Source organism: Lepisma saccharinum, chromosome 20, assembly GCF_977018435.1.
Source record: "Lepisma saccharinum chromosome 20, izLepSacc3.1, whole genome shotgun sequence".
Classification (NCBI taxonomy): Eukaryota; Metazoa; Arthropoda; class Insecta; order Zygentoma; family Lepismatidae; genus Lepisma; species Lepisma saccharinum.
In genome coordinates, this window is record NC_139248.1 from 15,904,782 (window position 1) to 15,932,728 (window position 27,947).

The 27,947-nt window shown below is 38.8% G+C and overlaps 1 protein-coding gene and 1 non-coding gene across 2 annotated transcripts in view; both read left to right on the top strand.

Moving 5' to 3' along the window:
* Positions 1-8,526: 8,526 nt before the first annotated feature.
* Positions 8,527-27,947, top strand: part of LOC146003742 (uncharacterized) — a 158,087-nt gene continuing 138,666 nt past the window's right edge. The window contains exon 1 of the mRNA XM_083142137.1: positions 8,527-8,958. Within this exon, the coding sequence (XP_082998263.1) occupies positions 8,896-8,958 (63 nt within the window). The 5' untranslated portion in view covers positions 8,527-8,895. The remainder of the gene's footprint in view (positions 8,959-27,947) is intronic.
* Positions 16,714-16,785, top strand: TRNAG-UCC (transfer RNA glycine (anticodon UCC)). The gene has a single exon. It is a non-coding gene; the product is annotated as a tRNA-Gly (tRNA).

Genomic DNA, 27,947 nt, shown 5'->3' on the forward strand with positions numbered 1-27,947 from the left:
GACATGCAGCAGTAGTGTGCTTGTTATACTGTTGGCATTTTTCGCACCGCAATGGAAGAGGTTGTTGAGAACGGGATGGTTCAACTTTGTACCTGCGTCTGTATATGTATGCTCCACTGTGTAGTAGGGTGTCTACAGCATTTTGTGAGTCTGTTAGGACCCGCACCATGTATGTGGGTCCGTTGTTATTGCGAATACGGATACATTTGCGGATTTGTACACCTTCGCATTCCAGTTCCTCAAAAATCTCTTCGTCTGTTAGACTAGGTTCTACACCCCTGATGACAACTGATAGTAGTGGGGATTTATGTGGTGGTGGTGGTTGTTTTTGAATGGAAGCATTTAGTGTTTGGATGTTTGCTTTGGCTCCATAGATTTCAAAAGAAGCTTTGTTTCTAATTAGTTTTGCAAAGTCTGGATCTGGTGATTTCAATATGATGCCATTACGGGTGAACAGCATTTGTGCAATTTGTGCCCTTGGTACATACTTAGATGTTTGTTGGAACACATGTTTTGCTGTATTGAATTTGGTGTCGTAATTGTTAAGCAGGAAGTTGTATAAGCTGTTATCCTGTTGTTTGGATTTTAGTTGGGTTGCATGAGCTGTATTTCCTGTATCTCGTTTAATTGGTGATCTAGATCGTTGACGTTGAGGTAGAGGTAATCCTTCGTAGGAATTGCGACGTCGGTGTTTTGTGGAATAGCTGGACGTTTGCATTGGATCATTGGTACTTCGTGAATCGAGCATCGTCTCGGAGTTTGGACCGTCCGTCCGTTTAGTACCTCCGGTGAAGGTTTTCACCCCTTCTCGCTGTCGTAGCAGCGTTGCAGGAAGACCATGATGCATATCAGAAGACCACAACCGTGAGTTGTTTATATGATCCAATAGAACAAACGCAAATCCTATGGGAAAAGAGGCACAAACTCAAACCAACTGACAACTCAATCCAAAGAAGCGAATCCAAATTCCAAACTAAGTGTAGAGCCCAAGACAAAAGAAGAGGAAGGATGAAGGTAGTAAGGGAAAACAGTTTCAAAAAATAGTGCAAGTCGTATGTCTGCTCCACTCAACGCGTTCAACCAAAAAGGTTCCTCGCAATCACCTAACCACCGTATAGGCACAATTGGTAACGTTTGTCCGTTCCAGACTTACGGCTTCCACCTGGAATAATTGGCCCACGATGCGTGACACAAGAGAGACCGACTTACGATTACCTATACCTGATGTATTTTGCAGCTTTTTTTTTTTTTTTTGTCCTCGTTTTCCATTTAGAAGGGTACACCTTCTCTTTGGTAAGTGAATTGGTTCCATAAATGTTTTCCCTTGCAAGGTGATGGTCTAAGTGTTTTCAGTAATGAAGTGGTACATATTTACTTATTCTGAGGGTAGTTCACTTAGATCTTATTTATGCAGTAGTGGGAAAATTACTTCAGTTAGGAAAGTAATAATTTGCTATGGTGCGGCATGTGTTGGATATATCACGTGCCGTAGTACCGGAGGATGATGGATATTATACAGCTGGTAGTCAGGATGCTGTGGATCTATCAGGAAGGTGTACATGGTTAAGAGATGCTGTAATGGTGTGCAGTGGTATGTGGGAAGGCAGTCGTGTAGAGCATCTTCGTACATTGTGCTAAGAAGTTGTGGATGGTGCGAGTTCATTCGACCAGTTATATATTTGTGACGGATGGCTTCGATGTTGGTTGTGATTTCGGGAAAGGTTATTCGCTCGTACAGTAGTCGTGTAGGACTTGGTAGGACTACTCTGAAGGCCAAACGAAGAGCATGTCTTTCCAGAACTTGTAGTTTGTGATAGAATGAGTCTGGGGCTGATATCTATGCAGTGTGGCCGTAAGTAATTGCTGGTCGAAGGAAAGCCTTGTAGGTATGTAGGACAACCTGGGAGTTGAGTCCCCAGGATGTTCCAATTAGCCGTTTGAGCAAGCTCAGACGATTTGTAGCTTTTTGGACGATGTTGAGCAATTGAGGTTTCCAGGTTAGCTTGGAGTCAAATATGACTCCCAGGTATTTTGCAGTGGTGGCAGGCAGAATTGGAGTTCCCCGTATTTTGATATTTAATAATGTTGGGTTCCTTTGGATCTTCGAGCGACAGCCTGTCTGTAGAAACACCAATGCTTGTGTTTTGAGAGCATTAATTGTGAGACGCCATGTGTCACACCATCTTTGGAAGGAGTTTATAGCTGGTTGGAGAGTTTTGTTTATGGCTTGGATGGTTGAACAACAGGCGAGAAATGCGGTGTCGTCAGCAAATTGGTAGATAGAAACTTGTGGGGGTTTTGGCATATCGGCAACGTATAGTATGTAGAGTAATGGTGAGTAATGTTGATACTCACCATTACTCTACATACTATATTTTGCAGCACTTAGCTCCTGATTATATAGTCTGGGATAAAAATATTTATCATGGGAGTTTCACTTGTATTCAACATATTTCATTTTCTGATCTTTCTTACAACTTCAGTATTCACACATCTTTCGAAGGATAATAAAACACATATTTTCACTAATTACAATTGAAGATATCGTTATTTGTATTACTAAAAGTTATGTTTGTTTTGCATTTGAGTCGCACTGCCATCTAGTGTACGCTGTAGGAAACATAAGGTTTGGTGGTGAGTGCACATACAAATTCAGATTAAACAAAACACTCCGATCTGACGCTTATGGCGCTCATGGTGGTGACCATCCAAACTAAAGCGTATTCAGTGGAATGTTTTTTTTTCTAACGTTGATGCAACGTTATCACAACGTTGTTCCCCTACATACAACATTCATCTTAAATACAACATACAAAGAACGTTGTGGCAACGTTATCACAACGTTGTTCCCCTACATACAACATTCATCATAAATACAACATACATACAACGTTGTGGCAACGTTAGTGTGTTGACTGGGTAGAATGACATATTGGTGCAAGATTATTGAAATGGAAATTAACTTGAAAAAGTGTAAAGTTTTAAGATGTACTAAGAAAGTTCATTATATAGTCTCCAACTATTTTATTTATGAAAATAAAATCCAAGTGTGCGACAGTCATAAAGACTTAGGAATAGTAATAGACTCCTCTCTCATATTTGATGAGCACATTTCAGAAATTTGCAAAAGAGCAAAGAGAATGCTTGGTTATATATTTTTCTGATGGAAAGTTTTTAAAAAGGAAGATACTTTAATATTCCTGTATAAAACGATAGTTCGTCCTATTCTTGAATATGCAAATGAATTATGGTTTCTGACTGCAACCAGTCACCTTCAAAAAGTTGAATCAGTTCAAAAACTTTTTATCAGGTTATTATGCATAAAGTTTAAAAAAAAATTACTATGACCAACATTACTCTGAATGGTTATCACAGTTGAATGTTTTCCTTAGAAGAAAGAAGAAAAATGAAAAGGATAAATTTTGTAGAGAAGATATTAAATTTCCAAGTTGACAGTGAATACTTTTTGAATAATATAGCTTATAAAATTCCCAGATATTCCCATAGGTATATCTCAATTCTCACATGCCTAAACAAGGCAAGAGGTTTAGTAGCTGATCTTGTTGAAACCTACAATTTGAATTTATGTTGATGTATAAGATTGTAGGATCCACTGTTTTATTTTATAATAATGTATTCAATTTTTTAATTTTGTATAACATAGTGGTTGTTTAATCGTTATCACCACTTCAATAAATATGATTATTATTATTATTAGAACAATACACAGTTAATTGCACAATATTATATAACAATAAACAATTAGTAGTATCAGAGATATAATAGATCTCGTTGAAAACTTTAACTTGAAGTGTAAATATGCTAACTTGTTATGTTATGTTATGTTATTCTACAGCTTACGTATTTTATTCGTGTAACTTTGTACTTTTGTATTTGACTTAGTGCTGTATTAGGTTTCATACTGTGCTCAACACTTAAAAAATAAACTATTATTATTATTATTTTACAGTACCCTTCGGCAGGTAGAAACATGAAGCAGAGGTACCATGAAGGACAGTAGATTAAGTGGCCTCTGACTCTGATTGATATCTCTGCATTGTGAAAAAGTAAAAAAAGAAAAGAGAACTGTTCATCAACAAAGTGATAGGCTAGATGTTTATTGAAAGGAAGAAAGGCGAATCCAGTTTCTATCTAAATAGTAGACTTAAGTCTGAACTTGTATACAACGCCAAAGTATTTTCAATTCAATTTGAATTCTATGATTTGTAAAGTAGTAGTAACCAATAATAATAATAATAATAATAAACACGTTCTGAAATAATAATAGTAACACATACACGCACATCGTTCATGAAACTTATGACCGAAAGCTTCGTAAAGTAACACAACTATTAGTGTTAGTAAGTGAATGCAGAGTATTTTTAGCCCGGAAAATGATTCACGTTTCCGAAGGAATTTCTCATTACAGCTAAATTGGAAGCTTGTCGATGTCAGAACCTATCGATTGAGCCTCCACACGAGTGTCCTAGGGACCACTCGGGCTCACCACGCGTTGTTTTCTTATCATTAGAACATGGAAAGCCTTTCCGCTGTGCTCCCTCGAATCATGGAGTCCGAACCTTCGGCTCGTAAATCTCCTTCTTGCCGACAGAGGGTAGCACTGTCGACTTTGATTACTTTTGAGGTATCTGGCTTAATTTCCATTTTATTCAATGCTTAATTGAATTCCTAATGTAATCTCATAATCGCATTAGTGAAGGCAATTAATTCCGTAACTGAAATAGAATGAAGTTCGCTTTGATAATGTGCACACATTGAGAAACAACCGTGAGTTTATTGTTAGAGAGCTTTTTGGCCTTCCAGTACATGCGCAGCTTGGATGTAACAATTCTTTTTCTGTAGGTATAAATTGGTATAAATATCATCCTCATCTTCGCGATTAACCATAAGTTGAAGAAAAGCGAAGCAAAATTAACCAAATAAATAAAACGACTAAAATAGTAGACAAAACAAAAGAAAGCAGTGGTAAGATTAAGAAGGAGCTCAGTTGCATTTTGGACCGTAAAGAACCTTTTTATCTGTAAAGTATTTCAATTCGGTTCAGCAACCGATCAATTAAGATACGGTCCAGGAACCTTTTCTCAATGAAACAGTACGCCACTTGGACCGAATTTAAAATGTGCAAGAAAAAAAGTTCTGGACCTGAACGGACCGGTCCTTGCTCCGTGTTTCATGTCCAGACACTCTGAGGGGAAGTTCGTAGAGTGGGATGCTACAGCTTAACTTTCCATTATTCATCTTGTATGGTAATTTCATATCTTCAATGTATCTACGAGATAGTTTAATAGTCTTACGTAGCCATGAAACTATTGCTAATATCTAGACAGCACGTGCTAATGTCGTCAATGTTCTAGCGTCTAGAATGAATTCTAAGCATGTGTAATTTTTCATATTTTGGAATAAATAAGTTTTCCCAATAGAGGAAAATTCGAAAAAAGGCATGTCTGACAGAGGTCAAAGGTCTAGCTGAACCATAGGGGGCCCTTGCCCCCCACCCGCATTTTTTTTAGGTTACTAAATTTATAAATTAAGGATACTTTTCTTAACCTCCTAGGACCTGAGTAGCAAAGTATTGAAGAATATATTTTATGATTGCGCAAATGTAAGTTATTTATCAAAATAGTACTGGACTTTTTACGGGATGGAAAACTTGTCGATCCTACCTTCCAAAGTCCCAAGTTTGATTCTGCCCCCAAAAGTAAAGCCCCAAGTTTGATTCTGCCCCTAAAAGTTGTCCCAAGTTTGATTCTGCCCCCAAAAGTCAAGTCCCAAGTTTGACTGTCCCCAAAAGTCAAGTCCCATTTTTGATTCTGCCCCCAAAAGTCAAGTCCAAAGTTTGATTCTGCCCCCAAAAGTCAAGTCCAAAGTTTGACTCTGCCCCCAAAAGTCGTCACAAGTTTGATTTTGCCCCAAAAATTAAGTCCCAAGTTTGATTCTGCACCCAAAAGTTAAGTCCCAAGTTTGATTCCGCCTCCACTGCCCCCCACCAAATTATGTCCCAAGTTTGATCCCCCCCCCCCGAGTTGTCCCAATTTCGATTTTGCCTCTTCAAAGTAGGGCTCCAAGTTACGCCCATGAGCTGAGCAGTGGCGTGTCCAGGCAGAATCATAATCTCCCTTTGACCCAGTATTCCTAAAAAAAAAAAGAGAACGTCAAATGCAGGAAAAAATTACAAAATGCTGCCTACTAAAGTGGAGTCGGCGTTTTAGCCGGCGCGGGGACCGCCTTTATGGCAGGGACCCTCTGTTGCCGCGTTCTCCTACGAAGGAACTTGCGGTCAAACAACAAATTAGGCCTATTGCTTGGCAAAGAAGCGGCAACATTAAAATCCCTCCTCCCCAAAGCAGCCAGCAGGGAAATAGGATTTTGTCAAAATAACCGTTCTGCGCTGTGAATGGACACTGGTTCTAACGCCGACTCCACTGTAAAAAGGTGGAAAACCCTGAGCACGTCACTTCTAGAGGTGGAAAAGCGACATAAAATTACCAAAACCAAAAGGTTTCTGCCCACCCTTCTTTTGCTGTCTCTTGCACATCCAGAACAACCTCGGAGCATTCGGCGAAAAGTTTTTTGAACCTTGTGACGTCGCCAGTCGAGTGCGCTCGCCGGTCTGCTGCTTTCTTTGAACCTCCGCAGCTGCGCCCTGAAGGGGGCGTCCCTTGCAGGAAGCGTGTGCTTCGATTGCCACAAAAGGTGCGCTGCCCAACTCGTATCAGTTGGCACCCCTGGACGTTGCTTGGCGCTCGCGAGCGTGAAGAATTAATAGTTTGCATAAGGATTACGTAGCTTTCGACCTGTCAGCTACATCTTGCGGGCGGAGGGGAGGGGGAAGGGTTGCTAAATGATGGCACGCTTGGAAGACACTTGCAGGAAGTGGGGAAGATATCACGTGGCAGTGGCGTGCCCAACGGGGGTTTGGGTGAGGGTCGTAGCCCACGTTGAAAAAATGAAATTCAAGAAAAGATGGCAAAATATAGGACTGACTGGCCAAAACAGAAGGCATAGCCGTCTCCTTGCGGTCAAGCCTTCATCCCTTTCGAAAACCCTGGGCACGTCACTGATTACGTGGCTAATAGAGGCATGCTCATGATTTTCATAAACGGGGTGGAGGGGCATAACTTTTTCTTTAGAATGTCAGTGCTATATTTCCCATATCGCACATTTAAAGGGCTAACGTCGTTGCCTGATAATCAAGGGGTGCCGGGTTCGATACCCGGTGGAGACACATAGTAGGTTGGATCTTACTTTAAACTGTATGTCCAGTCTCGATTAGCTTATCTGTGGACTTAAAAATAAAAACCTCAAACCTTAAACATTTAAAGGGCCGTTAACACAAGAAAACGTATAAGAAGTATCCAGGCTACCTCGCGAACTGAAGTGGACAGTCATTTGTTTTGTCCTATCACTTCCCCTTCGCTGGGGCCCCTATTTTACCCTATTTTTATATTCTCTCCTTTGCCTCAAAGGTCAAAAACTTCAACAACGTATAATTCTACGTCTCTGCTTTCGCTGAGTATGAGTGATGATATGATGAAATTGATGAAGGGGCATTCATAAAGAACACCCATTCCCATGCCCTAATTCGAACCCGGGACCCCTCCCTGACACACTCATAAATGAAAACTCACTCCCAGGCCAGATCTTGTGGCGTAGCCTGTCTTTATTACTTTACATAACGTTTGTACCTCTGCTGTAGATTAATCGCAGCGCTGAAGATGAATTGATGAAAGCGATTAAAGAACAAGCGCAACTAACCGTCCAGGCTTTGTCCAGTTTTCGAACCTATGACCTCGCGATGTCACTGAGCCACAGGGTATGGCATGAACGCCATACACAGAAAAAATCCATGTGTTTGAATTGACAAATCACGCTTGGTTAATCTTTTTGGTAGCCTTAATCAAAGATTTTATAGATTTTGTTTAATTGGGTGACCTTGATCAGTCTTTGTTAACTCGCAACAAGTATGCACGATTACTGAAAGCAATTGTTACTGATTAACATTTATTTCATTGTCGCCTTTTTAAAGAAAGGTTTCGTTACCAGAAACTATGATTGGATAAACTTATTACAAACTGTCGGTTAATTTAGACACACATAGGTTATTCTTGGAATAAAGATCATTACACTACAGTAACAAACATTCAAACATAACTTGCACAGTAATTTCAAGACTTGCGAAGTTCCATTTTCTTGTGTAAACAACTTTTCAAACAATTGATTGTTGATTACGTAACACAATTCAAAACATTTTCCGCAATTAACACACAATTTCTGTCTCTGCGTTTTAAATAATAAACATATAAATATTTTTATTAATCATTTTCCCGTGCATTCGCTCTCGAGATTACTATGGGTATTTCTTTGAGTGTCTTTTAGCAATTGACTAACGTCGGTAATTTTTTAAAAAAAACTGAACTCCAGAAATCAGATATGTTGGTAGCCCTGCTCGTGGCGCACGACAGACACGCTTCACGTCTGTTCTGTTCCGGTTACGCGGTTCTTTCAAGCAAAGCTGCTCGTAGCCCACCATCTGTTCGAGTGTGCCTCCCCCTCCACACCCCTCCATTCTATATCCCCCCTTCCCCCATGGATTCTGCCGTGGCAGCCGGTATGATGTGTTTAAAACGATAAATGAATGCTTCTTTCGAGGTGAGGTAGTTCTCGGAACACAAACATTGCTGAAATTTGCCCGGTTCGAATGTTCCAGACTTGTTGGCGACGGTGCTTGGCTTATAAAATGGGATATGAAGTTGTTGTGGAATTAGCGAGTGTCTTCTGTGCTTCTGTGTCTTGGTAATTATTGTTCGAGTGGCAGTTCACGTGGTGTCGTGGTGTGAAAAGTTATATTTGACGTGAATTTTGTTGGTTAAAAGTATGGAAACTTCAGGCAGACCATGTTTCGAGCGAGATGTCAACAGATGGAAGCGATCCTTATCTGTAAGTACCTGCATTGTTTTGACATATCATATACTTTAGAAGTGAATTCAAAACATAATAACATTTATAACAAAGTGTACTATATAACGTAATCTGTAGACCATTTTTATTGTTTAGAGAAATACAATTTTGTATCGCATAACGTCCAGTTACGGAAACGTCTAGAAATTGCAAAATAAGTGAAAATAAGGTGTTAGTTTTCGGAATGTAAACCGTCGATTTTCGCGAAATTTTTTGTTTCACAAGGAAATATATGTATTCCTGATACTACCACGACACCAAATTTTAACTATGTTTGCCTAACCTAACCACACGTCAATGCATCGCAATTATTTTGCAATTTCTAGACGTTTCCGACAAATTTTAACTTCAGATTCGTGATTAGCAGGCCTCAGTGATTATGCCAAATATGAAGAAAATCGGAGAAGGGTCCGGTCATCTTCAGTCGTTCCTTGATTTCTTCCATACTTTTGTGAATTTTCGTCATATTCGAAGTATAAGTTGTTTTATTAAATGTTAAGTATTCCCGAAACGTCTAATATTCCTTTTTTTCACATTGGTACTTACGAATTCTGCATTCCTAAGGATTCTTGAAGGTGCCATTTCGTTTCTTTCACGGAAATAATCTATATTTTCGACGTATGATGTAAGTTTTGTTCGTTCCTTTTTCCCTTCAGTAACACGCTAAATGGCGGTCACAGTTTCACTACCGTACTCGGCATGCAGTGTTTCCACCCCACTCCACCCAAAAATACCTACGTAGCCCCACAAACCATTGACGCATAGCCCCACGAACCATTGACACATAGCCCCACAAACTATTTCCGGTAAGGTTAGTTTAGGTAGGGTCACGTATAGGTTACAATAGTTAAAAATTGGTTTCGAAAAAAAAATATGTGTAGCCTCACACACCATTCTCGCATAGCCCCACGAACCATTGACACATAGCCCCACAAACCATTTGCGGAAACGTACCTTCTTCAGTTTCAAAAACACGTGTTTGGAAACACAGACCGGGATTGACTGGGATTACGTCATCACACACAGGCTACATCCACCTGGAAGTAAATGGATGCAAGAGCTTTCGTGCATCGGTCACACATTTATATCGAAAAATAGATTATTTACCGGCAAAATTGAATGAACGATGCGAGAAAACACTTCCCCGAACTTCCACAATTCTAAAGAAACTGCATTCGGTAAGTAATTTCTCCTGTAAATTTGAAGAAATGCGTTTCGGGGATACTTGAATTTTACCTTTCCTGGAAATAAAGTAGACAAATAGCAACAGCCCCTCAGTGGCGTGCCCAAAAATGGGGGGGAGCAGTACCCCAAAACGAGAACGTCAAAGGCAGGAAAATATAGCAAAATAATAGCAGGCTACTAAAAAAAAAGTATACGCACCCCCTCTCTCTTTTTCGGAAATCCTGGGCTAAGCCCCTACTCCGATTTTTCAAGTCTTTTCACGTAACACTTTTTCTCTGGCTGGCTGTGAATCAAAACCAGGAGACATTTGCTATCAGTATACTTGAATTGTTTCAGGGGAAGTAGAGAGGAGTGGGAAAAGCCAATGCAATTTGTGATTTCAATAAATAAAATTAATCTTTGTAAATTCAATTTAAATTGCACATATTTACCAGTCCTGCAAGGAGTGTGTTTCTCACAGGAGGCATTTACCCCTTCCTGTGAGAGTTATAGCAAATTTAAACATTTTGTATAGTCATCTGTTTAATTGCTATCTAAAAATTAATCTTGCCTGTTAAACTAATATTCTTTCAAGTTAATGGTAATTTTTTAAAATCTCGGGTCCTTTTTTACTATTTTAGGGCATAAATGCAATTATTATCTGCTAATTTCTTTAGCAATTTTTAGATCATTAATATTCCTTGCCCTAATTATCAACTTTGCAAGTTTTTAAAATCAAGTTCGAAAACTGGCAATTATTCATGCATAAAGCTAGTGTAAAAAGTAATCCGTACACCCCGAATAATATTTTTGTTACTTTTCTCGTAGTAATTTCGCCCACTTTGCTAGTGAACTTCATAGAAACGATAGATGTCACTGCTGTGCTGTCTTCCTGTTAAATAAGTATTTCCTCTAATGGGAAACACATAGTATACGTATGTTAGAAACACAAAATTTGTATAAATTAGACACAAGAAATATTCACACAGCCTTTGGGTACTTATGAAGTGGAATATTTGCACCATTACTTAATTTGATACAATTGGCAATGGTAATAATTCTGGGACTTCTTAGTAAAGCGTATATATATAATATTTTTCTTGGAGTAGCTAAGTTGTTTCAAAAAAAATTTGTTATTGATCTACGTCACGGGTTATTATTATTCGATTTAACATCATACGTAGATGTCGTGTGTTGCGATAATTGCCGTTGACATCGAGATATGTGAAGAATTACAATTTCATAGTAGTTATCATGGCGATTTTCTTCTTCAGAGTATCAAAATACGGAAACGTTATTCCGCAGATGGGAAAATAATTTAGAAGCGTGCATCCTTAGAAAATCCAGAAAGTGTAATTCCTGCCCGCTCCCTCCCCTCTCCTCTCCAATGCTCCTCATCTTGAGTATGTCTAATCCTTCTCACCCAGGATTCGAGAGTATCCAGGATACATTTTTTAGCAATGTCTTTCCAAACTTTATAGGCCCACAAGTTCAGTTCCTGGGCATAATTCACATTAAGGGAGAATTCACACCGAAGAAACACGCGACATGAAACACGAAACACGTGTCGCTTGGAAGCCAACACTCAGTAACCAATGCAACCTTTCGATCCGAAGAGACCCGTCGCTTACGTGTCTCTCGGACTATGCCGTTTTCTCAATACCGTGCATGGTGTTGCTTCAGTTTGTTATTCGCGCATGCGCAGCGAATGCTTCATTCTAACGAGCTGTAATTAGACTCTAGAAGAGAGCCCAACCTGCAATATGTTTGATCCTCTAATTTGTTGATATAGTAAAGTATTGATGTGTACAATGTTTTAAGATTTAAACACAACGTTCACTTCGCTTTATCAAGTTTTTTGATGCAGTTATCTATCGGCTGTAATTTGCCTTCAACATCGTGAAAAGAGGCCGTGTTTTGGCCATTTACCTGACTGCTTTTATTTGAAAAAGTCAGCTTATGGAGGCACTTTAGTCCAAACTATATTAGTCAACATGGTAAAGTGCATTGTTTTTCAACCACCGGGCCGCGACCCGATACCGTGCCCTCGTATCAACTATACTGAGCTGTGAAATGTTCTGCTGAAACTGGTTGACAACTATCATAATCCCAGTATCATATTTGTGTTGTGAGTTTTCGTTTTCTAAGTCCATTTTATGCACAAATAGACTAATCAGAACTGGATCTGCCCGGTGCCTCCCCGGTTATCGAACCCGGGATCACTTAATTACAAGGAGACGACGTTACCACTTTGTCTTCCATATTTTTATATTTGTCAACAAATATACACACTTAATCAAACTATTACTCTTATGATTATGCTAGAATTTATTTATCAATATTTGATTTCATAGGTACATGTTAATTCATGATATAATCTTGAATACTGTAAAGATTTACGAGGAAAATTCTTCGGCTAAGGGCATTGACTTAAAAAGAATACCGTGACATGGTTTCAAGAAGGTTGAGAACCATTTCTCTAGTGTTTAAGTATTCGCTTTATTCAGGCTGAAAAGTCTAGCGTATACAGTTTGATTTCAGTGCGTATTATTTCTCAATTTTCTCGTGCACAACATGCCTCTCCCAAGTTTCAATAACTTGCAAACGCAGTTTACATTGTTACGTTATTTTCGGGTGACTAATAAACTTATTAATGCAATTATATCGGTACCATCATGCAAACTGAGCAAAGAAACCAGTGTCACTTGCCGCGTGCATCTTGTCTCTTCGGTGTGAAACACTCGTGTCGCGTGTTGCATGTTGCGTGTCGCGTGTTTCTTCGGTGTGAATTCTCCCTAAGAGACCAAACAAGTTAAGTCTCTTGTTCGATTTCCGGTTCAATCCCACTTTAAGCTATTGCCTATCAGAATATGAAGTAAAAGCTAAAAGGTTTTTTTTTTATTTAAAATCATACAGTACATCGAGAATGTTTCATTTTCACTGGAAGAATTATTAGTTTCATTAAAACACTCAAACATTTTCATAATAGATTCATATCTGCAATATCAGAAACAGAAAAATTAACTGCATTTACATATAAGTTATATTTGCTTTAATCACTGTTCAAATATTTTCCAGGCCCAGTTTACTAGAAAAGGCCTTTCTATAAAAATATATATATCTATATGTACAGTGGGATCCATGAGTATTACCGTGCAAATTGTCCATCACCATGTTCGTGCACTTTATTTGACCCAATAAGAGCTTCAAGATTTAAAACAAAACTCAAAACAAGCTGTTGACAACTTCTGCACCAGCATACATAAAAATCCATCGCTTAAAAACACATAGGATGTGAGAGAAAAATTAATGAAAATAGTCATGGACAATTTGCACGGTAATACTCATGGATCCCACTGTACCGTGCCAAGAGACATAGCCTACAAGCAATTTTAAAAGTGTTTTTTTAAAATTAGAAATCGCTTTAAATAAAAAAATCCGATTAGAAAAAAATATCAAAATTATTTTAGAAACCCCCTTTTTTAGATTAGGTAAGGATTTATACAAAGGTAAGGATTCATATACATTCAAGCGTACTAAATGGTCATATGTGCCGACGCATCTAAAAAAAAAATAATCATAATATCTGGGGTAATGGAGTGATTTTCCCTTCCTTTTTAAATTTCGTATACAGCCGTGTGTGGGTGGGAAGGGGTTTGTATCTGCTCGCGTTTCTAAAAAGAAACTGACGTCAAATCTCCTCTGCCAATGCTCCTTCACTACAAGTGATTACCTCACCTGTATGTAACCGCCTTGTTCAATCATCTAGACGTGGACAATTATCCTAATGTCGCGTTAATTGACTCTTGATGGCTGTTGCCTTCACGGGACGGCTGTTCGTCAGCTGACTGTTGATAGAGACGCTGCGGACTTGAAGCAATTGAAATGGAAAGAATTGACAAAGTTTCAACCACACCCTCTTGAGTATTATGCAAATGCAGTGGCGTGATCAGATAAACAATCGGTGGTTGAAGTGGTTGCACTCCGTCACGGTTTCTTGGTACGCGCTAAACCCTAACAGATACGCTTCGGTTCATGTCCTTTACTTCAAGTAGGTTTGGTCCCTTTAAACCCTTCTGTCTCGGGTTGAAAGCGTTGTGTGAAGGTAGCCATTAGTGCCAATAAGGTTCAGCCTGGCTTTGTAGTAAATATTAGGCCCGATTTAGACGGAAGCATTTCCTTTTAACATTTTTGTTAGCATAAATGCTTCCAAAAATCTCATATGTGATAGTTCTTTACACTGAAGCATTTCATGTAACTTTTCGATTAGCTTTTGCGATTACAATGGATAATATACACAGCCGAAAGGCACATCGAGTTACACCATCTATTGTGAGTGCACGGTGTTTACAATTGAAACAACTAAAATATTATTCCGTGCGTGTACTGTAAACGTTATAAAGTATGTATTTAAGCAGCGCCATTGCCTTGTACCTAAAAACTTGTTATAGGAAACATTATTCCTGTCAGTTGTATAGTTATCGGCTTTTAAAAATGTGAAGTGATACGTTGTTTACTTCTAACTCAGCCGCCATTACAACTACACCCGTGACCTAGAGGTTGCTTCTGATTGGTTATGCTTCGGATCGGTCCTATCCTTGAGATAGGCTATGCCATAGCTTCTGAAAGCCATATGATTTATCAATTTACACGGTAGCATTTTGGTCATGGCATAAATATTAAGAAAACTTCTTTCGTCCAGAGCGGGCGTTAAACTTTTTGCCATTATCCATCTTGGGAGATGATGACATTGTTTTAAGAAATGTTTTTAGCGTTTGGGAAGAGCAGGCCTCATACATTGCTTCTGAGGAAGTTTTAAGGGTTTTCTTGCCTGTTTAATGTGTTTTATTTTTCGCGTGTTCCTTTATAACCATGCACTTTTAACTTTTCTCAGGGGGCTCTTTACACACCTTACTGTAAGGCAAGGGATTTTGCTAAGAGTACTTTTCCTTGTGTACTTTCAATGGTGGGCCGACATCCGTGGCGGAGTGGTTAGCACATCGCGCTACAACAGCATGGGGTCCCGGGTTCGAATCCTGGCCTAGGCATGGATGTTTGTGAGTGTCCCTTCATTAGTTTCATATGATCACTCATCAATTTTGAAGAAAAGCGACACTAAACGGTAAAAACTAAATAAGTCGGTCCCTCTTCCTTTCTTAAGATCTTAAAGTGAATCTAGGACAATTGCGATTAAGCCAAAATTACAGCCAATTGGGATGATTTTGACGGTGAAGGTCATATTACAAATTAATGGTAGGACAATGGCGACGATCAGGAACTAACCAAAGGCGCCACAGAACTAAAAGTGCTGTAGAAGGTTGGAACAACAAAATAAATAGGTGGCTTGGAAAACCGCATCCAAAAATTCATGGTGTTCTGGCCTGTCTCAAGAGCCAAGCAGAAGGCACGAACATCAAGTACACGGGGATGGAACTTAATCTAGAAGGTCAGAAAAGGAAGAAGCGGAAATTAAATCGACGAGGGAGTTGGAAAGTGTATTCGCACATATGAGGAAACTTGTGACTTCAAAAAGTGTCTATTAGCTCTTGATTGAACCAAATTCTCAGCCGAAAATATCAATATTTCACATAATTCTGTTGTAAGAGGTATTGTAGGGGGTGTTAAGTCACCCTTCAATTTGATAGAATGTCATCGCAATTGTCCAGCCGACCTTTCACTTCTGTGTTCATCGCAATTGTCCGGCCACCCTTACAGTGTGGGTGTGTCCGCGCGCGTTTTGGATATTCTCACTGTAAACAATTAATAGTCATTACTTCAGAATAAATTATAAATAGACGCTTAAGAATCTCTTGAGAAGACAAAGATAGCGTGTAGCTCTAATTGCAAGTTACTTTTATCCTTGTAAATTGTGCAATTGCAACTTCAATAACAAAAAAAAAAACAAATGAAGCAACTTTTCCCTCCAGTCAATAGTTGATCGTTTCTCGATAGCTTTATCGCAATACGCTAGTGTGCAATAGGTATTGCTTTCTGTAGTTCATAAAGTAATCGATAAGTGTCGATTCTTTCGATCTTCCGACTCGAACAGGCGAATTGAGAGGCCGATTTGAAATATGGACTTCACATTAAGTTGGTGTTTTACAGAGTAACACATTTGTGAATTGCTCAAAGATAAATAAAGCGTTTATTGATGATTTTGTTCAAAGTTGTGAGAACTCTTCTATAGCTTTTTTATCGTAGTATTTCTGTAATTGAATTTTTTAAAGCGCTCAGGTCAAGGACGTAGACTTGAGGTCAGGGCAGAATCCCCTGAAGGATGTATCGAATAGACAATGAAATTAAATCAGCAAAATACCTGCTTTCCAGTTGTTGTATAAGCAAGTATCATTTATATCCGCCGAAGTTACATCAAGACAGGAGCATAGCTTGGGATTATACAGCTTCGTGTGAACAGCAATGAAAAACCAGATTTAGTGCTAGAACTGCTAAATTGGCAACACTGATAAGGAACATCATTCGTCCCGCTTCACACGAATGGAGCCGAAAGCAGGTATTTCTGAACCTTTCTCTTGGGCTCTTGTGATGCGATGGCACCAATTAAGGTACCCAGCGATGGTGGTGTAATGGTCAGCATAGTTGCCTTCCAAGCAGTTGATCCGGGTTCGATTCCCGGCCATCGCATCATTTTTTTTTTCTCTAAGCAGTCAGACAAATTGTGATTTTTGTAAGGTTTTTAATGTTTACGTATTTCCTTATACGACGACGGGAGCTGTAAAAGAAAACAATTGAAAGTAAATATGTACATGATTGATCCAAGTATAGGGAAACATGAATTTTTTGGTGTTCTATATTATTAAAGATCAGTGGCGGCGATTGGGTTCCAAAAGTGAGGGGGCCAAAGACCGTACATTTCCCTTCGTAGAGAAGATTTAGCATAGTGCGGGGGCAAAAGTGGCGAAAACTGGGGGGGGGGGGGGCAACTGCCCTCCTAATAATCATCTTCGATTGTTTGTAGACTAGTTGTAAAACAGAAAATTAGGATTACGTTAGTTGTCAACCACTGGATGTAATGAAATCTTGTTGTTTTCTAAGGCCAACATCTTTAAATTAATTTTCTACGTGCTGATTTTCAATATCATGTACAGTGGGATGCATGAGTATCACTGTGCAAATTGTCCATCACCATGTTCGTGCACTTTATATGATCCAATAAGAGCTTCAAGAATTAACAGCTTATTCTGAGTTTTCTTTTAACTACTTCTGCACCAGTATACATAAAAATGCATCGCTTAAAAGCACACAGGATGTAAAAGAAAAATATGGACAATTTGCACAGTACTATTCATGGATCCCACTGTACCTGCATAATTCCAAATAATCACCACAAAATATTTGTTAATGAAAATTGCTGTGCATAATGATATGATAAATTTCAGAACTCGTAGCCAGTATAATTGTTGCCACAGCTCGGTGGTTGAGAAATGCTCTAGTCTTTTCTCCGTACAAAATTGGGTCTCACTTATCGGACACCATATTGAACACCGTCGTCTACTGACGTCACGATAAATATTAGGTTAGGCACGTTAGGTTTAGAGCTCTTGGTATAAATAATATCATTAAATTACGATGCTTGCCCCTCCCTGGAAAAAATCCTGCGGACGTTCATGAACCTAACATTCCTTACCTAACAACGAAGGCATTCCGGGCTGACGTCAGCAGACGACGGTGTTCGATACGGCGTGCGATAAGTGGGACCCTCTAAAATTCGTCTCATTTTGAACTTTCCGTCAGATGGCAGGTTAGTAGATTACACGCGCGATTGGTAATATCAGTTTCTACAATGTGTTACAAAGTGTACTGTAGCTAACTTTTACACGAAATAGCATGGTTAAATAGAATAGGTAGCTTATCAACGAGGTTAAAAGCTGACTGGCGAGCGCAATAACAAATACATATGAGAATAGAGAACTTTGGAACGTTTCGGTAGATGGCTCTTCAAGTCAGAAATGTACTCGCAGGGTTCATGTACTGGATAGTGTGTGATATCCTTGTTTATTTGGGAACTCCACTTCTGTAGAAAAAGCATGGGAAGTGGAATTAGGACAAGCGCGTTCCTCTTCATCCTCTGCCCTACATTGCACTTGGTTTGGTAAAGAAATGAAAATCGAAAGTGGAGTAACAGATGGGGGAAGAAAGGAACACATATGGGGCAGTGGAACAGGGAACATTTGGCAAGCTGAGGGTCCTACAGGTAGATAAAAAGATCGTCCTCTATAGATGGGGATGGAATGAGGTCAAGCATCCCTTCCCATATGGCCAGATGCTGCTTCTAAGGGGGAGTTGCCACAGGGTGGAGGTGGCATGAAGTGTTCTCAACAGTAAGAAATGCTCTGACGTGTATAAGAGATCTTTCAGGTTTTTGTATTTTTCATTGTAAATACGGTAACAGTGTAAAAATTGAAGGATGTTAATCCCCTTGCTCATTTTACGTGTGCCGGCTTATCGATTGGGTTGTATTAACGCTAACGCTGTGTGCCGTGTGATGCATAAATATTACCAGGCAGGCGGCAGAGTATCCACGTGAATTTAGTAGCAACTTTGGCGACTCATGATTGTCAAATGATTAGTGGCCATTGACAGTCCAGTCAGATCAGTCGACCTCCCCCTACGATTTTAGAATACATAGTAAGAAAGCAATCTTGCGATCTTATTAAGTAGGAAATGTACCTGATTCTAATGGCCTTGCCCCAATGAAAGTTTCATAATAGAAAATATTATGTAAGAGGATTTCTAGGGTTTTTTTTTCATATTTTCGGTCGAAATGCGTCTACTTTATTATAAAAATCTTGGTGGACTACGGAGGGGGAGGGGGCTTCATCCTTCCCTGCTGGGAGGTCGAGTACGTCGAGAATTCGACTCTCCGAATCTCAGCATTGACGAATGCGTGTTAGAGTTCCAGTCTGGCCATGCTTGTTCTTTCCTGCCCGCGCTGGTCTTTTTTCCTCCACAAAGTTGTTTTCAAAAATTCCTCTCCTATCGAACAATCTCTACAATACTCCCAAGTTCTGAAAAATTATATTTGTTGGAATTCCTTGTAGTGCATTCAAGTGAATGTTTTACTTTCAGAAAGTAGGCTTACATGGTCACGAAAATAGGCTTACATCGCTGAAGAAAGTGGTTTTACAGGATTACGGAGTGTGGTTTTACAGGATTACAGGAAGTGGGCTTTACAGGGTTTCAGGAAGTGGCTTTACAGGGTTGCACAAAGTGGCTTTACAGGGATAAGGAAAGTGGGCTCACACAATTGGCTACGACAATTGGGCTCACACACATGGCTACGACAATTGGGCTCACACACAGAGCTACGAAAATTGGGCTCACACACAGAGCTACGGAAATTGGGCTCACACACAGAGCTACGGAAATTGGGCTCACACACAGAGCTACGGAAATTGGGCTCACAGGGCTACGAAAAGTGGGCCCATAGGACTATGGAAAGTGGCCTAACATGGTTACGGAAAGTGGGCACATGGGATTACAGAAAGTAGGCTCACAAGGTTACGGAAAGTGGACTAAGATGGTTACGGAAAGTGGGATCACAGGTTTACGGATAGTGGGCTCACAGGTTTACTAAAAGTGGACTCAGGTTTACTAAAAGTGGGCTCACATGGTTACGGAAAGTGGGCTCACATGGTTACGGAAAGTGGGCTCACATGGTTACGGAAAGTGGGCTCAAAGGACTACGGAAAGTGAGCTCACAGGTTTACAGATAGTGGGCTCACAGGTTTACGGAAAGTAGGCTCACAGGGTAACGGAAAGTGGGCTCACAGGGCTACAGAAAGTGGGCTCACAGTGTAACAGAAAGTGGGCTCACAGGGTAACTGAAAGTGGACTCACATGGTCGCAAAGAGTGGGTTTACAAAACTACAGAAAGAAGACTTACAGTGCTACGGATTATTAGAGATATGTAGACAACCGCGAAATCAAACGAGACAAATATTCACTTGAAATCTCTGGAAAGGATTCCAAACATGTACCATTGATCAAAATTTGGAATATCGTAGAGGTTTTTCGAAGAATGCTTTGCCTGCGGAAAGATCCAGCTCATTCCTTACCATCGTCACCATTAGCCCAAATAGAAAAAAAAAACTTGCAATAACAAAAGAAAGAAAGAAAATACATATCGAACTCCGAACTAGTTTCTGGAGGCGCGCACAGAGAAACAGATGGGTGCAGAGAGGAACTAGGTCCACAGCTGCAGAGACAAGAAACCAGACCACTCTCGCCGCGGTCAAAAATCAACATCCGAAATTTCTATTGAAGAGCGGAAACTGATTCAGCCGTGAACAGAAGCACGTGGTTTCAGCCGCACCACTTGGCTTCTTATTTCATCCCCTCCACACTTATTCTCCTTTCTTAATATGCTTCTCCCCTTCCCGCCCATCCTTTCATCGTGACATGATGGTCTTAAGACATTGCAGGCTGATTTCCGCTCTATTTCTAGGCCAAGTGAAGCGTGTGCGCGTTAGTAATAATTACCCCTCCCCGCGCACCAATTTTCTTCCCGTCATAAGCTCTCCAAACACCTGCCGTCTTCGCTGCCTGGTCTTGGCGCTAAAACAGTAGGTCGAGGGTTCGAATCATAGAAAGTAAATATTGCGAATATTTTCCTCATGACCAGGGCGGGATTCAAACCCGGGACCCTTAATCTTTGGTTTTGATGTTCTAACTGTATGTTCAGTACAAATTACCCGCTTAAGAACTACTGTTAGTTAACTTCCTTTCAGAAACAATATATTTTAAAGCAAATTATTGATTGATTTTACTTCGCTTTTCTGCCAATTTTTTCTAATCGCAAGGATAACGATGAGTGATGATAAGATTAAATTAATGAAGACACGCCCACAAATAAAAGCCATGACCAGGCCGGGATCCGAACCCGGGACCCCTGACGTCGTATGGCTGCTATTACTTATGAAATTATTCATATTATCCTTTGTTATTAATATATCGTTCCCTCGTTTCGCATTCAATATTATTCATTTTCTATTTATGGTTTTATTAACACGGCCCCCGTGGCGCTCCGACGCCAGGGGTACTGGGTTCGAATCCCAACTTGGGCATGGATGTTTGTGAGTGTCCATTCATCATATCAGGATAACACACAATTTATATTTTTGTTTTACGTCGCATTTTCCCCACCTTTGGCTAATCGCGACGATGAATGAACACGCCATGCTCGGGCGAGTTTCGAACACGGGAACTTCGGTGGTGAGTCCGAAAGTCGAACGGGTCTCCCCGATGGAGTAGTGGTAACGTCATCAACTTGTAATCAAGGGGTCCTGGGTTCGATACTGTTGCTGTTAGTTTTGTATTAGCAACTAAAACAAATATATTATTTGTTTTAAGAAAGAAAAATACTGAAATCTACTTACGAATTGGTATATTACACTATATCCCATTATACATAGTTAGAACAGTAACAGTGATAATGAAATGTCTTTCTTCTTATCAAAGATTTTTATATTACTTAATTGTGAATGTTATAAAAAGATGACAGTCACAATAACCTCCCCTCCTGGGGTGAAGAAAATATAGACATCATACTTTGGTGGCTTACAAAGATACAAGATCTTAAATATACACATCGAACAGTTACATAACTTTAAGATATTCAACATTCAAAACAACATTTAATACTATAACAAATCTTTCAAAGAATGACAATCAATTCGAAACTTGCGAACCTATTTGTTAACATTCAACAACAGCTCGTGTTTCTTCTCCAATGAACAGTGGAAGGGTTTGATATTTTGTAAATTGTGTCTACACTTTATCTGTTGTCCATCTAAAGACACCAAGTTCACGAAATTGTTCTTCACTTCCTCCACCAAAAATGGCCCCACATATAAGTCATAAAATTTATGGATAGTTTTGTTCAAGGCAGAACTTCTTGCATGATTCCTAACCATAACCAAATCACCTTGAACAATTGTAGGGGTTTCTGCGTTTGAATGAGTCTTCTTTCTTTTGGAACGTTTAGTTGTTTCAATTAACTGAATATATTTAGCTGTCCAAGACAATTCGTTCATCTCTTCTGGCCAGTCAATAACAGAAGTTATTTTATCTCGAACTTCCTCGTGTAGAAAAATTTCAGCCGGAGTGAAACCAACAACCTCGTTATATGAGTAATTTAATAATTTTATAACATTTGTTAAAACTTTGGACCAAGATCTGTGGTTGGTTTTACAAAAGAGTCTAAGCAAACGAATGATCTCTTTATTATATCTCTCAATTGGATTCGCATGAGGCGAATATGGTGAAGTGAGAATATGCTTTACACCAATTGACTTCAAAAATTTTCCCATTCACCGGATTTAAATTGTGATCCATTATCCGTTAATATAACTGTACACATAGGATAATGATGGAAATAACCTAAGTTAATTCTGTTGATAATTTCTCGAGTTGTTGCCTTCCTGAGAGGATAAGCCATAACATATTTGCTGGTTAATTCTACAATAGTCAGAATATGTTGATATCCTTGAGATAATGGCAATGGACCAATCAAGTCTAAAGATAAGAACTGATGAAATTTGTAAGAAATCACGTGAAGCTCCTCTTTGGTAATATGTTGTGTTTTCTGTTTCGTCCTTGCACATTCTACACAATCACTTAAATATGACTTGACACTTCCTCTCATCTTAGGCCAGAAATAGAATTTAGAACACTTCTTATAAAGCTTAGAAAACCCAAAATGGCCAGCCAAATCATGTTGTTCATACAAAACTTTCTTGACAGCTGCTTCAGGTACAAAAACTCTCCAATGGTTCGAGTTGATAGATCTATAAAACAGTATATTTTTATGTAGTTTAAATATTCCCTTAATTTCGAAATGGTCATCACCCTTGCCTAACATAGAAATTATACGTTGACATAATTCATCGTTTTGTTGCACTTTCATCCAATACAAAAAGTATTCTTCTTCAAGTAAACCAATATCTGTGCAGTTTACATGTAAAGTGGAAGGAAACAAATTGTTTTGTGACTTAATTGGATATCTACTTAACGCGTCCGCGGCCGTATTTGCAGAACCACTAACATGCTGAATTGTATAATCATAATTTTGCAATTTCAAAGCCCATCTGTTAAGTCTTGGATTTAACGATCTTGCTGAATTTAACCAAGAAAGTGATTGATGGTCACAGTGTATTACAAATGGTCTGCCCAATAGATATATTGAAAATTTTTCCACGGAAAAAAGGATGGCAAGACATTCTATTTCATGCACAGAATATGTTAATTCTGAACCTCGTAAAACTCTGCTCGCATACTGGATAATCAAAGTTTCACCATCGTCAGAATATTGCCATAAGACTCCACCGATTACTATTTTACTGCCATCAGTATTTACATGGAAAGTGTTGTTCAAGTTAGGTTGAGCTAACATCTCCGGAGACAAAGCCAATTCCTTCAGACGTTTAAATGCCTGGAGATGTGCTTCATTCCATTCCCATTTCTTATTCGTTCTAAGTAAATCGTATAAAGGAGCCGCAATCATTGCAAACTTATCCACAAATTTTCTCCTCCAATTTACCATTCCTAAAAATTTTCTTAAGGCTTTTCTATTTGTTGGAGTAGGATATTCAGTTATTGCTAGATTTCTTTCTGGATCTACAGCGATGGTTTCACCTGATACTATGTGACCAAGAAACTTCACTTCAGTTTTACAAAATGTGCACTTCGATAATTTGATGGACATATTTACTTCTCTCAAAGTTTTCAACACGTAGTCCAAATGTTTTAAATGACTTTCCAGTGATGATGAAAATATAAGAATATCATCCACATACACTATAAGAAATGAACTGGTATCATTGCCAAACACTTTATGCATTCTGTCGACAAAAACACTAACAGCACTCTTAATACCAAAGGGCAAAAAATGAAATTCCATTAAAATACCACGATATGAGAAAGATGTGAACTTATAAGATCTAGGTGTCAGTGGTATTTGAAAATATCCACAAGTTAGGTCAATCGTCGAAAAGAATTTTGCGCCTTTCAACCTAGGCAAAAGTTCAGATATAGGTTCAACCTGTGTCATGGGTGAAATTACATGTTCATTCAGCTTCCTAAAATCAACAACAGGACGGCACAATCCACCTGCCTTTGGAACTATGTGGAGAGGGTTCCGGTATGGAGAAGTACTTTCATGAATTACTCCCCACGTTTTCCATTTCTTTAATTCTTTCTCCATATCATCTCGCCTAGCGAATGGAATAGGATACGTAGATGCCACTATAGGTTCATTCGTATCTAGCTCTATGTCATAAGATTCCACCTTGGCTGCCTTTGGTTTGTCCGAAAACACATCTTGATACTTCAGTAATAAATTATATAAATTATCAGCAACTCCAGCTTCACAATATTCGTTGCCATAAACTTTCTTATGGATATCTTCTTCAGAAGCTAGATAAGCAGAATCATTAACATGAGAAGATTCAAATGTCAAAGTTTTACAAGATTCAATTACGGAATTTTGCGAGCAAGTATTATTTGTAGAACTCGGAACAAAAGGAGCTGATACTTCCTTACCACTTGAATGAATTAGTTCAACAGTAGACATACGATAATTAATTATAGCCTTGTACTGCCACAAAAATGGTGCTCCCAAGATCAAATCGGCATGTAATTGTTTAACTACATATAAACCCACATGGAAAAATTCATCTCCCAACTGCATAATGACATATTTAAAACCTACAACTTTTATACGTTGCTCACCAGCGAAACAAGCCAACTGAATTCCTTCTATTGGTTCCAGCTTTATACTTGGCAATAAAGAACTTAGAGTGATCCAAACCTTGTAATCCAACAAATTACATTGACTACCAGTGTCAATTAAACAATTAAGAAACAAGTCACAAATTCTTCCCTGTATTTCTGGTGCTTCAAGTAAAGGTGTAGGAGTTCCTTTATCTGTAACAGTCCACTCAGGCTCTGAATCAAACCACTCCAGCAAAAATGCAACAGGTAAAACATCTTCTTTATCAACGCCTAAATATTTAACTCTATTAAAGTCACCGAGACAAGACTTAACATGCAAAAGGTAAGGATCATAATTACAAGTAAGCTCCATGTGGTCATCCTTTGGCAGGGCGAATTGGAGCGCATTTCCCCGCCTTAGTTGTTTAATGTTTTCTGAGGGCTCCCACTAGTAGCATTAGTTACTGAGGAACATTCTTGATTTAAACTAATGTCATTGCAATTCATTCCATTTCGGAAATTTCCATTGTTCCTTGCTGAAATCTCTGAGTTAGTGTTAATGGAGCCACCTCGCAATTCTGTATTGGTCGGACTTTGAAATCTTCTATTCCTGTTGTATCTAGGTGCATCTGTATTATTGCCATTACTAGCGTTCCCTTGAGTGTTTGTTCTTCGATTGTTATTATGAAAGTACAAACTTCGATCGTTACCTTGTCGCCTATAGCTCTCTTGGTTAGCTCCAGATTGCCTATAGTTGTTTCTGGGATTCCTAGCAGCTGGTTGGCCCGTAAGTCTCTCTGAAGCTACTGTTTGGGTAGATGAATCACTGCATGACTTATTTTCCATAGACACTTGCCTTACAAAATGCCTAGATTTTTCGAACCTATTCGAGTTGTACTCCCCACTTATATAATCACCAGGTAGTGACAAAGATTTGGTTTTATCACTAGAATATAAGTCTATTGTCCTGAGTTTTTGTGTTAATTGTTTAAGGTTGGAAATTTCGTGACAACCCACATTCTTAGAAACTGTTTCTGGCAATTGCTTCAGAATTACTCTTATTATCTCAGCTTGTTTAGGCTTTTCTACAAGATTGCAATATGATGAATATACCTTCAATGCGTACGCTTCTAATGATAAACCAGAAGATGTGTTGTATTTACGAGAACGCAAAACTGCCAGTTGGCTTTCTAACAAATCATTCGAAGCAAATTGTTCAAGAAACTTGCACACAAAATCATCATATGATGAGAAATTCCGTCTTTCACTATTGAACCAATACGCTGCAGTATTGTAGAAACATTTGTAAATAACTTGCAGGCGATATTGAGAAGATACACCAATCAAATTTAACATTGTTGTCAGCTGGTCTATAAACTCCCTAGCTGATTGTTTCGAGACGTCACCTCCAAAACGTGGTAACTGGCTTAGCTCATTTACACGAATAACTTTACCCGGGCATTCTCCAAATGGGTTTCTTGCAGAAATATTTGTATTACATTCTGCACGCGCAGGTTTACAAAACTGGTTTGATTCAAAATTTGGAGACTCAGAATTCTTAGAAGCAATGTTAATTGGATTATTCAAAATGTCATTTCTGGGAATGTAATTTTGATTACAAAACATCGGACTCATTGAAGTTGTAGTATTTGTATTACCAGCTACAGTATATAATGGCTTCTCACATGAAGGTATATGCTGAAAATACATTTGTGAAATTGGATTATTTGAATAAGCTTTCGTTGTACAACACTGAGTTTCATTATGAAAACTGGCATTCGGAGGACTTCCATAACCATAATGGTTAGTAGAACAAGGTTCATTGTAATGCACTCTATATGCATTCTCCGAAAGTGCGAGGTCCCTATTGGCCAACGGATGTGTAGTGAAATGAGCAGGTGATTCGTTACGTGATGGAGGATCCCACAAATAAGATGTATTGGAAAGCCTATAGGTAAAATCAGTTCCAAAAGAAGTACCGTTCTGACCTGATTTACGTTTAGTAATTACAGGTACATCAATATCAGATGAATCATAACCCGAAGAACCAACACCACGTTTGTCACTAGCCCGAAATTTAACATTTCGTGATCTTCGATTTGAATTTGCATTATTTGTTTGACAAGCCACATGCTCAGTTTGTTTACTATTTCCATCCTCTTCGCTCAGTTCTCGTCCTCCATTGAAAGTTTCGTTAGCAACACTGTTGCTGATGGCATTGCCTTGCTCCAAAGAAATAACCCTATCTCTAAGGTCATTTACCAAGGTTTCAGAGCTACATGTAGCAGTCTGAACTACCTTCATTCTATCTAATTCCGCATTTAATGTTTCAAACCTAACCTCATGTTGAGTAAATTTCTCCATAATTTCATCATTGCAGACTTCCAACCTTGCCAACTTTCCGTCATGACTCTTCATTTGTTCTTGAATAACTGAAACTTCGACATGCATTGTACTAATACCTTCATCCAATTTACACCTCAACTCACTGCTAACATTTTGACAAGTTTGGGCAACATCTTGTAACGAATGTTCAATATGATCAAGCCGGCCGTTAAACCTAACATTATGCTGCTGTAATTCATTTCGAATGGCTTGAAACTTCTCTTCCAGATTTTTATTATTTTGTTGCAATTCACTTTGTAATAATTCATTATTTTGTTGCATATCCTTTTGCAACTCCTTTTGTAACATTTCATTATTTTGTTGCATATCCCTTTGCAACATTTCATTATTTTGTTGCAATTCCCTTTGTAATATTTCATTATTTTGTTGCAATTCACAGCGAATGTTCTGTTGCAACTTTTCTTGAAGATTTTCATTATTTTGCTGCAAACTTTGGGTAACCGTAACTTGAAATGCAGCAATAATCTTGTCCAAGTTGGGATTCACTGTACTTGTATAAGATTTTAACAAAAATGGATCAAAATCTGGTTTACAAGATTTACAAAAATAGCTTTCATTAGAAGAGCTAAATATTACCCAGTGCATTACAGTCAAACCTCTGCACTCCAAATGTTCCCATTTATTGCAGCTATTGCACTTCACAAGACGGGAATCTGCTTCAATGTTAC